At 36.4% G+C, this 14,819-nt stretch overlaps 1 protein-coding gene across 1 annotated transcript in view; it reads left to right on the top strand.

The window, feature by feature from the left end:
* The window catches only part of LOC107707627 (protein argonaute-3-like), a 34,353-nt gene extending 26,628 nt beyond the window's left edge, over positions 1 to 7,725 (top strand). Inside the window, exons 10-15 of the mRNA XM_016511702.1 lie at positions 1,306 to 1,421; positions 2,742 to 2,936; positions 3,023 to 3,157; positions 4,752 to 4,853; positions 5,716 to 5,915; positions 7,371 to 7,725. Of these exons, the coding sequence (XP_016367188.1) occupies positions 1,306 to 1,421; positions 2,742 to 2,936; positions 3,023 to 3,157; positions 4,752 to 4,853; positions 5,716 to 5,915; positions 7,371 to 7,479 (857 nt within the window). The 3' untranslated portion in view covers positions 7,480 to 7,725. The remainder of the gene's footprint in view (positions 1 to 1,305; positions 1,422 to 2,741; positions 2,937 to 3,022; positions 3,158 to 4,751; positions 4,854 to 5,715; positions 5,916 to 7,370) is intronic.
* Positions 7,726 to 14,819: the final 7,094 nt, after the last annotated feature.

Here is a 14,819-nt window from a genome sequence, read left to right as displayed (position 1 = left end):
AATGATTATTATTGTTGTTGTTGCAGCTTTATCTCTGTAAAAATAAAGGAATGTAAGCTGTTACTGTTAAAATAAAAATTAATATTTGATGATGATAATTTTATTTGACTACAAGTTACAATACTAATGTTTGTCTTAAATGCTTAAATTTCAATTATTAAAACCCTCAATCTTAACATTACAAATCATTTAGCTTTTATTTTGGCAGAATACTGGTTGTTATTAATTAGTGTTATTTTTGTCAGCTATTTTCAATTTTAGTCTTAGTCTTAGTCCCGTGTTAAATGTCCTTGTTAGTTTTTATCATATTTAGTCAACCTTATCCTATTTAGTCAAGTTTTAGTCGACTAAAAGTCTCAACATTTTAGTCGAGTTTTAGTAAAAGAAAATCTAAAGTATTTTAGTCTAGTTTTAGTGAAAACTTGACATTTTAGCAATAAGATTATTATTAATTAACCGTACAGCAGTATTAATTTTGGCAGCCATTCTTAATTTAGTCTTAGTCTTACTCAAATGTACATTTTAGTTATCATATTTAGTCAACCTTGTCCTGTTTTTGTTTAGTCTAACTATAATAACTAACTATAATAACAGTGAAATTATAGTAATTCCAGACTAATTCCAAATTATTTCTCTATTAAAACAACAGCAGTTGAGTAAGTGCATTTATTCAGCGATCACAATCACAAACAATAGAGTCGAGATCTCATGACAGAACACAAACCGGTTGAGTGATGCTTTCATTTAGATCGCTAAACTCCAGTTTGTTTGTCGCTGTTTTCAGATCATCTGCGGCGGCGCCTTTGCAATGAGGAGCGAGCGCGTGCGCATGGTTGCCAGATTGCTTAAAATATGACAAACATTTTTCGTCATACTTTCCGTTAACGAAATTAACACTATTATTATTATTAGATAGTAACTTTAACTCTTTAAAAATAAAGAATGTAGCCTATTACTGTTGAAAAATGAATATTTGATCATTATAATTTTATTTTAGACTACAAGTTAAAACTTTGAAATATTCAAACCCTCAAGCTTTTAACAATTCAAATCCTCTAGCTTTTATTTTGGTGTAGCACTGGCTTCATTTTACATTCTATTTGATTAATTGTTTGCTTTTCATCAAATCCTGAAACCCCTGCAGTTCACTCATAAACCCTCCTTTTGGGAAACCCTGATTTATTGACTGTTACATACAGACAAAGCTGATTTGTAGACACTATCCAACGCAGTATTATACAACATTGCTAATGGCTGGTTTGTGATGGTGTTAAATATGGCTCATGAACTCTTTAACTAATGTAGTGTGTTTGTATGTGCTGTTTCTCAGGCCGTCAGTGTTTCAGCAGCCAGTCATCTTTCTGGGGGCGGATGTGACGCATCCACCTGCAGGAGACGGGAAGAAACCCTCCATTGCAGCGGTCGGTGTCGCTTAGAGCTGAATGATATAACAGATACGTTATGTAGTCAAACCAAAATGTTTTCAGACACCTTCAACATTGCTCACATTATCACGGTTTATTTGCTATAGTTTAGAAAATGGTAATAAAATATGACAAGAACTCAAGAGTTAAACTGTCAGAACAAATTAATCTTGATAATATCAGATAACTTTGATAGAAAGGTATGTAATTAATTAGATTGAATAGCTGTCAGCTGTTAAATTTAAGTACACAATTAGATCATACCAGTTTAGGTCAACCAATTACCAAGCAATGCTTAATTTTGTTCAGTCTGTGGTGTAAAAAGTTAGCATTAGCAATTAAAGAAAAAACACTTAAGCAAAACACGGTCAGGTCAAAGTGTCTGAATAATTTTGGTAACAAATTTTTATCAGTTTTACTGGTAGTCCACTGTATGAAGAATTTTTGGGTATGACATGTCACAGTTTACTTCATTTTGCTATCCTCACTTACATAAATGAACTATAGTGTCCTGCATCCACTAGTAAAAAATATCAAAAATCATTTTATTTATTTATATAGCACAAATAAACACAACAGGAGTTGACCACTGTGCTTTACAGAGTATAAAACTAAGATAAGAGATAATGAGAATAAAACATAATTAAGAGTTGCTAAATGCTCGGGCCAGAAGATAAGATTTAAAGGGTTAGTTCACCCAAAAATGAAAATTCTGTCATTAATTACTCACCCTCGTGTTGTTCCAAACCCGAAAAACCTTCGTTCATCTTCGGAACACAATTTAAGATATTTTTGATGAAATCTGAGGGCTCTCTGACCCTCCCATAGACAGCAAGGTAACTACCACGTTGCAAAGAAAACAAAAATAACGACTTTATTCCACATTTTCGTCTCTACTGCGTCACTTGTGGACGCGCGTTCACGGTACTGTCTTACGAAGGTCTTACGGGTTTGGAACAACACGAGGGTGAGTAATTAATGACAGAATTTTCATTTTTGGGTGAACTAACCCTTTAACTTCAATTTAAACTCATGTACAGAGGGCAGGGATCTCGGATTAAAGAGAAGGCTATTCCAGAGCCTAGGTCCAACAACAGCAAACGCACGATCCCCTCTTGACTTCAGTCATGTTCGAGGCTCAGCTAGAGAGTAACTGTTTGTGGACTCCAGTTAGAAATCTGGCTGCAGCATTATTGAACCAGAATTATATCTGGTGTCTGAATAATTTTTGGTTTGACTGTGTATATATATATATATTATAACATTAAGTAACATCATGACTATAAAATTTACCTTCCTCTCTGTGTGTGTGTATAGGTGGTGGGCAGTATGGACGCTCATCCCAGCAGGTACTGCGCCACGGTGCGTGTCCAGAGACCCAGACAGGAAGTGATTCAGGACTTGGCCTCTATGGTGCGAGAGTTACTCATTCAGTTCTACAAGTCCACTCGCTACAAACCCACCAGAATCATCTTCTACAGAGACGGCGTGTCTGAGGGCCAGTTTAGACAGGTGTGGATTCGTTTGTCTTTCCCATCACTAATAGAATCTTTTTCTTTTCATTAAAGTATAAAACATTATCCTGTTTCTGCTCATAGGTGTTGTATTATGAGCTGCTGGCCATTCGAGAGGCCTGTATCAGTCTGGAGAAGGAGTACCAGCCTGGCATCACGTACATAGTGGTGCAGAAACGCCACCACACGCGCCTCTTCTGTGCCGATCGCAACGAGAGGGTGAGTGTGCCACCTGTTTAAGCGCCTCTGGAGAGTCAGATTACTCTAAAATTATGATGAAAGAAGGCTTATGATTGTGAGACTTCAGATGCATAGTGTACTTGAGTTCACAGAAGTGACAGGAAGGATCAGTCGTCAAAACAATGAAGGATGCGTGACACTGAATGCTAACGCTCCTAACAGCTGCTGTATACGCAAGTGTGCCAAAAAGGGGATTTCTACTTACCAGTGTTATTTTAGTATTATTTATGTAGCATTTATTAATATTTTGAATTGGCATTTATTTTTATTTGTTCAGTTTTCATCAACTTTAATCGTAGTAATTTTGTGTGCTTTTGTCATTTTTACTAGGGTTTTTTTTTCAGGTTTTTTTAGTATCATTGAGAGAGGTGCATCTCTAATTATTGGTGACATTAGAAATGGATATTATATAATAGCTGCTCTCGACAGACGCGGCACCCCGAGTGGGGCCTGCGTCTGCGCAGTGCCTGATGCAGCCCCTGAAGCGAGACACAGGAAACAGAAATACTGTTACTAATACTAATAATAATACTAATAAATACTAATAATAATAACGCGACTAAACGAGACGAAATAACGTTATAACATTTCGTTTCGTCTCATTTTGGTCAACGAAAATGAAGAGACATTTTAGCATAGTTTTTATTTTGTAAACCACATTTAGTCTCGTTTTTATTCGTCAACGATATTGCATTATACATTTAATTATAGTCATCGTCACATGACCAGCATTTTCGTCTCGTCTCGTTTTCGTCACGTGATAAAGGTTCGTTGACGACGATATTTAGTCATAATTTTCGTTGACGAAAGCAACACTAGAGACTATTATAGTATTTATTAATATTTTGAATCAGTTTTTATTTTTGATATGTTCCTTTTTAATTTTTATTTTGGTTAAAGTGTTTTTGTTTTAAATATGTATAGTTTTTATTCATTTTTAGTTTATTTTAAACCGAATGAAAAAGAGAAATGTCGCCTTGGCAATTAGCTTTTTTATTTGTTAATGTTATTATTTTTATTTATGTATTTATTATTTTTATGGTTAACATTTTTAAGGTTTTAAATATGTGTTTTGCTTTATTATTTTTTATTTGAGTAATTTTATTACTGAAACTTATTTTATTTCAGTTAGGGTGCCAGTGCGACATTTTCTGTTTAAGTTTTCAATCTAATATTTATGTTATTATATCTCAGCTCTATTTCAGTTAACAAAAGCTATTAGTTAATCATAACACTACTTGTTTTATACAAGTAGAAGAGCATATAGTAGTGTCTGAAAATATTTTTTAAAAAGCGATTTTAAAACTTTAATTTTGATACACTATTAAAGCAGTGGTTTTATCAACACCTGTTGCACTTTATTTGTACTCGCTCTAAAATGCCCATCCCGAGTTAATAGTTATAAATTGAAGTAAACCGAATACCTAGGTCAGATTAAGGAGAGTTCATTAAGAACTCTGGAATGTCATCTGGTGAAGTGTTTTCAGACAAACCTGAAGGCTGCACCTTTTTTGAAAACATAATTTTGGCATTGATTGCATCCTTTAAATGACTCTGTTTATTTCCTCCACAGGTGGGTCGCAGCGGAAACATTCCTGCTGGTACGACAGTCGACACGGATATCACACACCCCTACGAGTTTGACTTTTACCTCTGCAGTCATGCTGGAATACAGGTACAGACAAACACATTTTCATGGCCCCAAATGGCACTTCCTCCTGCCTTTTAAGCTGCCCGCTGGTCCGGTGTTGTGTGTAAAACGCCTCCTTGTTCACTCCACAAATGATTTTGCACGCAAATTTGGGTTTAGCAGCGTGAATAACTGTTATGTAATCCAGTACAGGCATCCAGTCTTGAGTATATGTTGGTGAATGGCACAAAATTACTCCAAAAAACAAAAAAAGAAAAATGTCTGGACGCATTATAATATGAATTTGAAAAAAAAAAAAAATGTGTTTAAATGTATGGAAGCTAATTTCCGCCATGGATTAAAAATAAGAAAAGTAATTGCGACTTTTTATATTTCACATGTCAGACTTGGTTCTCAGAATTTTGATAAACTTTACAGAATTATGAGATGTAAACTTGTAATTTTACGGAAAAAAGTGTGAATTATAAAACTTGCACTCAATTTTGAGGAAACATTTTTGATATTTTTTTTCCCACTACTGGGTTTTTTATTTTCAGAATTATGAGTTTAAATCTCACAGTTTTTCTCAGAATTGATATAAACTCAGAATTGCACGAAAAAAAAAAATTTCAGAATTGTGAGAGAAAATGTTACAATGCAGAAATTAAAAAAAATATAAAATATTTTTTGCTAAATATAATTTCTTTTTTTTTACGTCTTTGATAATGGTTTTATTTAATAAAATAAAATGTCTTTATAAATGTCTTGTTTTTGTGATAGTCCCTCAATGCGACAGCCCTGTCAGTCCGATCAAGCTACAGTATCGTACAAGATGTTTTTGATAGCGTACCTTGAGCATTCATGAGTTTGACTCCTCCTCCTTTTTTCTTTGTCTTCCTCTCATCAGGGCACCAGCCGACCCTCCCACTACCATGTCCTGTGGGACGACAACTGCTTCACTGCTGATGAGTTCCAGCTGCTCACTTACCAGTTGTGCCACACGTATGTGCGCTGCACCCGCTCCGTCTCCATCCCCGCGCCAGCCTACTACGCCCATCTGGTGGCCTTCCGTGCGCGATACCACTTGGTGGACAAAGAACACGACAGGTGTGTGTGCCAAGACCCAAATCTGTGGCATTGTCCTACAATAGCACTGTTACTGATGATATAGCTAAAAAGTTTTGTATTGTTAGGTGAATTAGACCACAAGTTGTTAACTCCCAGCATGCTTTACATATTGCTGGATCAGGAGAGCAAATGTTGAATTTAAGTGTTATTTTATGTCTTTTTGGGTTAAGGAAAAGACCTGTTAATGTTTAATGTTTAGTTATGTTTGAAAAGAGTTATTATGTTGACGTTTGAGATGAAATGACAACATTTGTTATTAAGACTAGAATCTAATAACTAAATTCTAAAAAAAAAAAAGTATGTTTAAAACCGTTATTTTAGAACCATTGAGATTTTTATAGAGTTATTATGTTGACGTTTGAGATGAAATGACAACATTTGTTATTAAGACTAGAATCTAATAACTAAATTCTAAAAAAAAAAAGTATGTTTAAAACCGTTATTTTAGAACCATTGAGATTTTTTATTTTTTTTATATATATTTTGAATCAGTTTACATTTTCTGTTTTCATTCAATTTAAAAACGTTTTAGTAATTTTTATTAGTTTTTTTTTATGTCTGTAAGTATTTAATTTTAATTTAATTTTTTTCAGTATTAGTTATTTTAGATCACCATGAAAATAGCCTTGATGCTGGCATGGTGTTAAAATGTGAATATAAATAAATAAATAAATAGTTATTTTAGTATGTCAAGCTAAACTAAATTAAAATGAGAAATGTTGCCTTGTCAACTAGCTGAAATAACGTGTTTTTTTTTTTTCTTCAGTCAATGTTTCTTTTTGAGTTTACTATTTAAGTAATGAAATAGATTTTTATGGTTTTAATTTTAATTTCAGTTTTAGTTAACTCTAATAACCCTGGTTTAAAATTAAGATAACTTTAATTTTATGTAACCACTTGCCTTAAAACACTTAGTAAAATCCAAAAGCCATTTTTTCAGTATAATCAATTTTGTAATTGTTTTTGTCCTAAATTGCAAATTAAGCAGGATTATGATTTTGTGTTGTGTTCTGTGATCGCTCAAGGTTTCTGTAACACAATTTCCCTTGCAGTGTTATTTTAGTATCACTGAGATACTATTACAGTTTTCACAAAAAAATTTAATTAGTTTTTATTTTTATATTTCTCATTAGCATTTTAAATTTACTTAAAGTTTTAGTAACTTTGTTGTGTGCTTTGTCATTTTTACCAGTTGTTGTTTTTCAAAATGTCTACAGTTTTTATTCATTTTTATTTCAGTTATTATAGTTAATCAAGTTTAACTAAATAAAAATGAGAAATGTTGCCTTGGTTTTTTTACATTTAAATTTTACCTTTTTTTTTTTTTTATTTAAACGTATTTAAAAAAAAAAAAAAAATTTTATTAAGCAAGGGAAATGTTTTTTTATGGTTGTAGTAAACTATAATAACCCTGCTCGCTCTTGTCTCTCTCAGTGCCGAGGGAAGCCACGTCTCCGGACAGAGTAACGGTCGGGATCCCCAGGCGCTGGCCAAAGCTGTGCAGATTCACCACGACACCATGAGGACCATGTACTTTGCCTAAGCCAGCTCACATCCATCCCACGTTCGACTAGTCACGCACACAAACCCAACAACCGCATACACACGCCGTCACACCTCCCAAAAGCCTGTGCATCCCTGTGGGTCGATCTCTGTGGCGATGGAAGCGCGGCCCGCCCCGACACTGTGCAGCAGGATGAGGAAGGCCTGCTTTAATTCCACACGTGGACCTCGGCACTATTATGCAATATTAAACCAGCCAACTGAGGCCGTTCTGTCATATCCCCTCCAAAACCGAAACCTAAAGGGAAGCCCGTCTATGTCCCCGCTCCTCTTCCTGTCTGTAGACGTAACGTTTAATTACTTTCCCTGCCTGTCACGCCTTGTACCTCAACGTTTTCTAACAGCACTTTTGCCCCTTATTGTCCTTCGCCCAAAATGAGATTGGAATGGAAGCGGATGGAAAGACTGAGTCCAGAAGAAATGAAGTTTCGGGGAACGCCTGCGGATAGAGGCGCTCACACTAGCAATGTACTTTCCTCCCGTTCTCAATTATTTTTGTAGCCAATGGTGACTTAACTACGTGTTAAAGAGTCAGTCGTGAAGAACCAATTGTGCGTTAGCGTTTTAAAACAGAAAAACAAGCTTTTATTGTTAGAGAAGTGCCATTGCCGAGCGTAAAGTCCTTTATGACATACCCCGCCGGGGGGGGGCAGAAGGCTGACCGTTGGATTTTTTTAAGCAAATTTACGCTCTAGCTTTCATGTACTACAGCGCAAAGTGATCATGTTTGGATGCTTTTTCTTGTTTTTAACACCCGAATTCCCTCCAATATTTATTAGTCTCGATCAAACGCAGCTCCTAGCACATTTGTCTCGTTCGCTCCCCTCCTGCACTTTGTCTCGATTTAAAATGCATAGTCCATGTTATGTGACATATCATACATAGTTTAGTGCAATAATCCATTAGCGGGATGAGAATACCCCCGTTGCGACTGGGGGGTAAAAAAGGCATCCGAAAGCATGCGATGGGCATTGCGGTTGGTTTTTAAGATGGAGGTGTGCATGTTTGGCACTTTTATAGTTTCTTTTTGGTGAAAGTACAGCAGCGTTTCCTGACGATTGACTGTCGTGTGTTAACAAGTGCCTGCTAGAAATGCATGATGGTGGGAGGTCAGAAACGAAACAAACGCACCTCATTTAGTCCAACCAAGGGCACAGTTGCGACCACGTTCGACTGTACGGCCTTAACAAAAAATCTCACCGTTTCAACGTCTCTATTTTCACTGCCCTGCCTGTTTCAAAGGATTTCTCTGCTGTTGTACTTGTTCGAGTCCGACCGGCGGGTTCATGCTTCAGTTCGCCTAGGCACGAGGGACCGACTGGGCCACGTGTTCAAGGAGAAGCTCTGACAGCACCTGATTCGTGCTCGATCACTGGAGGGCCACTAGGGGTCAGTATAGTGTTTTACTTGAAGGATGCAGTGAGCGTCGGGTGCCTTACTGTCTCTCCATGCGCCATCTGAAGCATGTCCCGCTGTTTAAAGGTGATAATCTGCACTAAATAATGCGTAATGCATGGTGCTATTAGGTGCGGCCCGTGGCGGCATCAGCAACTGTGTAAGATGGAACATGGGATGCATAAATGGTGCTGGTTGCATGCATTTCTCTCACTCTGAGGAGAAATTTCTCATCAGGACAGACATTTGGTCGTTTTGTATGTTTGTTAGATTTGCGTTTGATTTTATTGAGTAGAAAGGTACAGCACAGTGGCCAGTCAGAATACGATTACGGTCAATTGCACCAAGCACTAGAAAGTGCTTTAAAGTCAATCCCTTTAAAATCCAGAATGCAGTTTATGCAATCAAATAAATTCTGAAGTCTAAATAATCGAATGAAACGAGTGCAGTAGGCTGTTGTGATGGGTTTTCTGTGTTTTAGTTTTTATAAAGTGTGCATCTGTTGAAGAAGGTACACCGTGTTTTATGCCCATCAAAAGTGGTTTAAGTGAGCATCGATACAGCAGCTACTGAAATTGCGACTTTTATTTCACCTTCCCAAATGAAACGGCTTATCGGTGCTTCAGAGCCTAGGAAGTAAAACCGTCTGTGTGTGGATGCCAAACAGCTGTCATCTTGATGAGGTGTCATGCAATTTTATTTTTGTGTAGTTTTAACTTCAAATATATATATTTTACTAACCCTTGCCTCTTATCTTGGCAGGAAATGCCTCTTTAAAGGAATAGTTTGGTTCTAAATGATCATGAATTGTCATTTTTACTACCCACAGTTGTTTCAAACTTGCATGACTTTTTTTTGCTGCACGTGAGATTTTAGTGAGTTTTAAAAACTATGTGAGCTGCTGTTTTTTTAACGCAACAAAATGAACCGATATCTGTGGATATTAAAGTTAAGTTATGGCTTGAAAGCTTGGGATGTAGATTCATTTTGGAGCTTGGTAGTAAAAATCAGTCCATTTTTGTTGCACAAGTCAACAGCTTTTTGCAAAAAACAACACGAGGGTGAGAAAACCATTACACAATTTTCATTTTTCGCCCAACGATTCCTTTAAAGCTGCAACTCGTTTTGCCTCAGCACGTTTTAACCGAAGATTGTAGAGTGTTTGTTTTGTATTCGCAAGCAACTGTGGTAGCAGATGTCGTGGGTTCGTAGCACACTTATCGAGTTCGTTGCCTGACGTGGCTTCCGTTATTCAGAAGCGAACGAGTCGATGCATTTTCTCCTCTCCTCTCGCCTTTTATTTTAGAGCTTTTGGGAGGGTCTTCTTTTAGGGTCTAAAACGTAACACGAGTTCAAAGTTCATAGAAAGTGCCTTTCCTCATGATGGTGCTGAATAATCGGAGACTAAAGTGAGAAATCAAAGAGCGTATTAGTCTTACTCTTACCTTGAAGAAGGTGTTGCACACATGCAAACACACACACGTTTTTATCTCGATCGGGAGGCTCGTAACGGTGCCTCTTTGTATATTTAGATACTATAATGACGACGATATATGCCAAGTATAGGTTGAGATACTGTATTAGGAGTCCGGATTAATGCAATGGAAGCGTTCATATAGGTGAATGTGCTATCTTTAGATTGGGTGCAGAGCGGACACTCGTATGACACGGCCTGACCCTGGACAGGAAAGCCTAGCACAGCACTTTAAAGACTGCCACCCAAACAAGGAAACAAAGTCACAGTGCTTTGCTCTCCTTTTTCTCCCCCGCCCCCATAAGCCCCTTTTTTCACGTACTCCAGCAAAAGACGGTCTCTAGTGCGCTGAGGGAAGGTTTACACGGGGCCCCGGTGACGTCTTTTTTCGGACTTCACTATGGCTGCTTAAAAATGTTATTGTTTGTGTTGCAGTGGCTGATCGATCCCTCTCAATGTGCAATGGCTCGTAGAAACCTAGACACGTACAGTATGTGTTTTGACCCGCGTGGCCTGTATTTTGTCACATGGAGGATATACCTCGACGAGAGATCTCAAAACACTGCACCTCACTTACCTTGGTATGCCGCATATGTTATAGTGAAAGAAACCGCAAATGGGTGAATCTCACTGAAGAACGTGTTCACATTTCACACCAACATCACAAGACGCGTTGGATTTTGCATAATGAAAATTAAGCAGAAAATTAAATTACTTTTTTTTTTTTTTTGCATTGTGACAATGAAATGCATTCCCCTCCTCAAATTCTCATTATTGTAATGCAAAAAATATTATGTATTAATATTAGTTGCATTGCTTTTCATTTATGCACAATTGATCGTTTTTATAATACAGTAAATGTCATTCTCTCGCCATTGGGAATTACAAAATAGCTCAAAACTTGGAGGAAAATGTGTTAATTTTTTGTGAAAAAAAAAAATAGGCTTCATTTTTCTTGTGCAAAATATAATTTCTAATTGTACTACACTCCAACAAAACGACAGAAATTAGCTATTATATTTTGCATGAAGAAAACAAAGCCTGACTATTTTTATGACAATTTAACACATTCCCCCTCTCCAGATTCTCATTATTATAATGTGAAAAAATGATTCTAATATTAAAATGGATCTGTATTTATACATCGCAATAGTACTGTATTTGTTGCATTGCTTTTCGTTCATGCTTATTAGTCAATATCATTCTATCACCATTGAGGATGATGAGAATTACAAAAAAAAACTAAAGCTTAATTGTCATGAAAGTAATGCAAATAATGGAATAATTGTATTGGTTTGTTAAAATAGGCTTAATTTTCGTCATACAAAATGTAACTTCTAGTGTACTACACCAACAACACAAGACAGAAATAAGTAATTATATTTTGCATCAAGAAAACGATGCCTATTTTCGGACCATTATGTTCCTTATTTTATTTGTAGGCATTGTGACTGTATTTTAATGACAACTAAACACATTATGATAATGCCAAAAAAGATAGGTTGTTAAAACAGGCTTAATTTTCCTCATGCAAAATATCGTTTCTTATTTGTTCTTTTGATTTTGGAGGTGGATATGTTTTCTTGAGATTCGCCCAGATATTGGCCCTTTGATTACAGTATAATGCTTGACAAATGCCTGACAACAATATCCTTAACAATTTTAGATTAAGTCTAATTGTAAGAGAAAAAAAAGGAGTTGTTTTTAAATCATAACACGTATCTTTTTCTTTTTTTATTGAGCCAACTTTTATTTTGTTGTCCTATTTAAATGTTTTTTTTTTTTTATATATTGGAAATATATATGGGATATATTTAATGGTGTATTTATTGATGGAGTGCTTACGCGGCTGGAGTCTCCGCAGAGTTACGGGGGGCGAGTTTGGGGGTCGAACGGACGCCCTCGATATCCTCACAAGCACAACCACAGAGTGGGCTGAAGTGTTCGATGACGTCACTTCCTCCTTGACCTTTGACTACTTGTCTGTCGAGATGGTCCACCTCTCCAGCGAAGAGGCTCGTCGCATCTCATCTCGTTACGGGACGGAGAACCACACTGACTTTATTCCAAAAAGAAGAGATAAAAAGCTGATCGTTTTCATCCCGAGCTGCTAAACACTTAGCCATACATGTTTGTTTTTTCCCTGGAAGGATGTGTCCGGTGCTTTACAAATGGAGTCGAGAAGCAGATCATGGTATTTGTCCTTCGTCATTTGCTTGAGTTCAATTGTCTTCGTGCCAGAGAGGGTCCCATTCCACTCAGATATAATATATATAAATATATGAGCCTCAGCCTTAACTGTACTCTTTGTTTTTCCGATTGGACTCGAGACGTCTGTCAAAAGGCCTTGGTCATGCGTAGAGAAGCATACTAGCTAACTCCCTCTTTTAAACCACTAACTGTCGCGAGATGCTTGGAGACGTAGAGAAGCAAACTAACTCACTCCCTATGTGGCATCTCGGTTCTCTTTTAAACCACTAACTGTCACGAAACGCTTGGAGATTCGGAGACGAGGCCGCTGTCTGTATTTCAAACGGTCATGTCGTCGTTTTCCAGGAGGACAGAGGCATCGAGCGCCGGACGACGCTGCACCCAAATCGCCGACCGATTGGAGTCGATTCCTAAAAATGTTTACAAAACGGTTTACTGCAACGCAAAGCTCCAGCATTCCACAAACAGGACTGTGAACCATCCGATGCAAGCGTACGGCGAGTCTGTCCATCCTCCGTTTCTGTCGCTCACGTCTCGCGTCTCGCGGTGGCTTCCATCGCGCGCTCGTCCATGCTTAACGAAAGAGCCAAAGTTGAGCCGTTGCGATCTCCGTGGCTCTGTCCTCCCATCTCTCTCTCTCTCCGTGTTCGCAAAGAGTCTCTCTAATGTACCAAGGGATGTTTCTTTTCCTTTGAAATGTCTTTCTTTGTTTAATAATACTCTTTGTAGATCATCAATGACCTTTTAGTGTTGCTTTGCTTCAGTCTGGAGTGTATCTTTCACTAATACTTGCAATAAAAAGCTTTGCTTTTGAAACACAGACCTGGCGTTTATTGGCTCTTTCCGTTTCGTCCGTCGCACTGCCGATTGAATCACAGCATTGATTTTGTGTCATGGTTTGGATGTACAACCTCTTCTACAGCTACAGAATGGGCCAAATGAAACTCTTAACAAGCATTTATTGATGTCCACTATTAATATTAAGACTTAAATGACAGTTTTGCATTTGTTTCTTCATGTTATTGAGTGTAAAATGTCTTCACTCCTGGCTGTCTGATCAAAGAATGGCTGTGTTCAGAATAGAGGACTAGCGCACTGCATACTGCACAGTACTCATACATTCTACTTTTGTTGCAGCGTTTGCTTAAAAAAAAAAAAAGTAAAAAATCATTACCTCACTTTGTGCATGTCAAATTCAGTTTGTGTCGCCCAGTTATTTAACCGTTATTTTTTTTCTTAATATTCTATCCAATTTTGTGTTCTGACATTTTATCTTTCGGCTGCATCAAATAATTAATCAATAATAATACATTCAAATAAAACTGCGAGGTCAGGTCAAGTGCATTGCATGGTGGAATACAGAGAATTTATTGGAGTAAATAATCAGTGCATATAATAAACAGTATTCTATTAGTATTATTTATTTTACTTTTTTTTATATATATATTTTCTAAATTTTTATTTTAATTTTTGTTACTTTCTTAAACTTTTTTTTTTTTAATTACATGTATATAATTTCTATTCAGCTTTGTTTTTATTTTAATTTGAGTAATTTTAGCACTTTAACTTGTTTTGAGTTTGTTGCCTATGTAGCATTTCTGAGTTTGGTTTCTAATTAGAATGTTTTTATTTTTCATGTAATTTTATTGCAGCTATATTTGTAGTATAGACATGTTTATAGTTTTAGTAATTTTAGCACTTCATCTTATTGTATTGGAGTTAGTTGCCAAGCCACTATTTCTAATTTTTGTTTGTTTTCACATTTTAATCTAATATTATTTATAATTTATTAAAGATCGATGAGATGAAATGATGCATAAATCACACAAGATACTGAGAAATAGTCTGAACTTCAGCAGCAGATATTAAAATCATGTTGCAGTTATAATGAGATACAGTATAAAGAAATGGCTTGTTCATTCAGTTAATTTATTTTTAAGTTTTTGTTTTAGTAATTTTATCACTTCAACTTGTTGTATTTGAGTTGGATGCCAAAGCAACATTTCTAAAAATGTACTCGAAGCCTTTCTGTATAATGCATTATGAAAATATTTTAAATGCATTCATTTTGTCTTGTAATGCACCTTATAATGTAAGGTATGTAATGTATAATATGATCTCATGAATAACTGTAACCACATACTTCTCTTTTCATTAACACACTTAGAAAGTATAATGCATTAAAACAAGACAAGCAACCAGTTTCAGATGCAGCAAGGAATCTGCAAATATTATAATGC

Source organism: Sinocyclocheilus rhinocerous, unplaced genomic scaffold (assembly GCF_001515625.1).
Source record: "Sinocyclocheilus rhinocerous isolate Xijiao unplaced genomic scaffold, SAMN03320098_v1.1 scaffold235, whole genome shotgun sequence".
NCBI classification, from domain to species: Eukaryota; Metazoa; Chordata; class Actinopteri; order Cypriniformes; family Cyprinidae; genus Sinocyclocheilus; species Sinocyclocheilus rhinocerous.
Note: the sequence above shows the minus strand (reverse complement) of the source record. Positions and strands in the feature narration are given on the sequence as shown.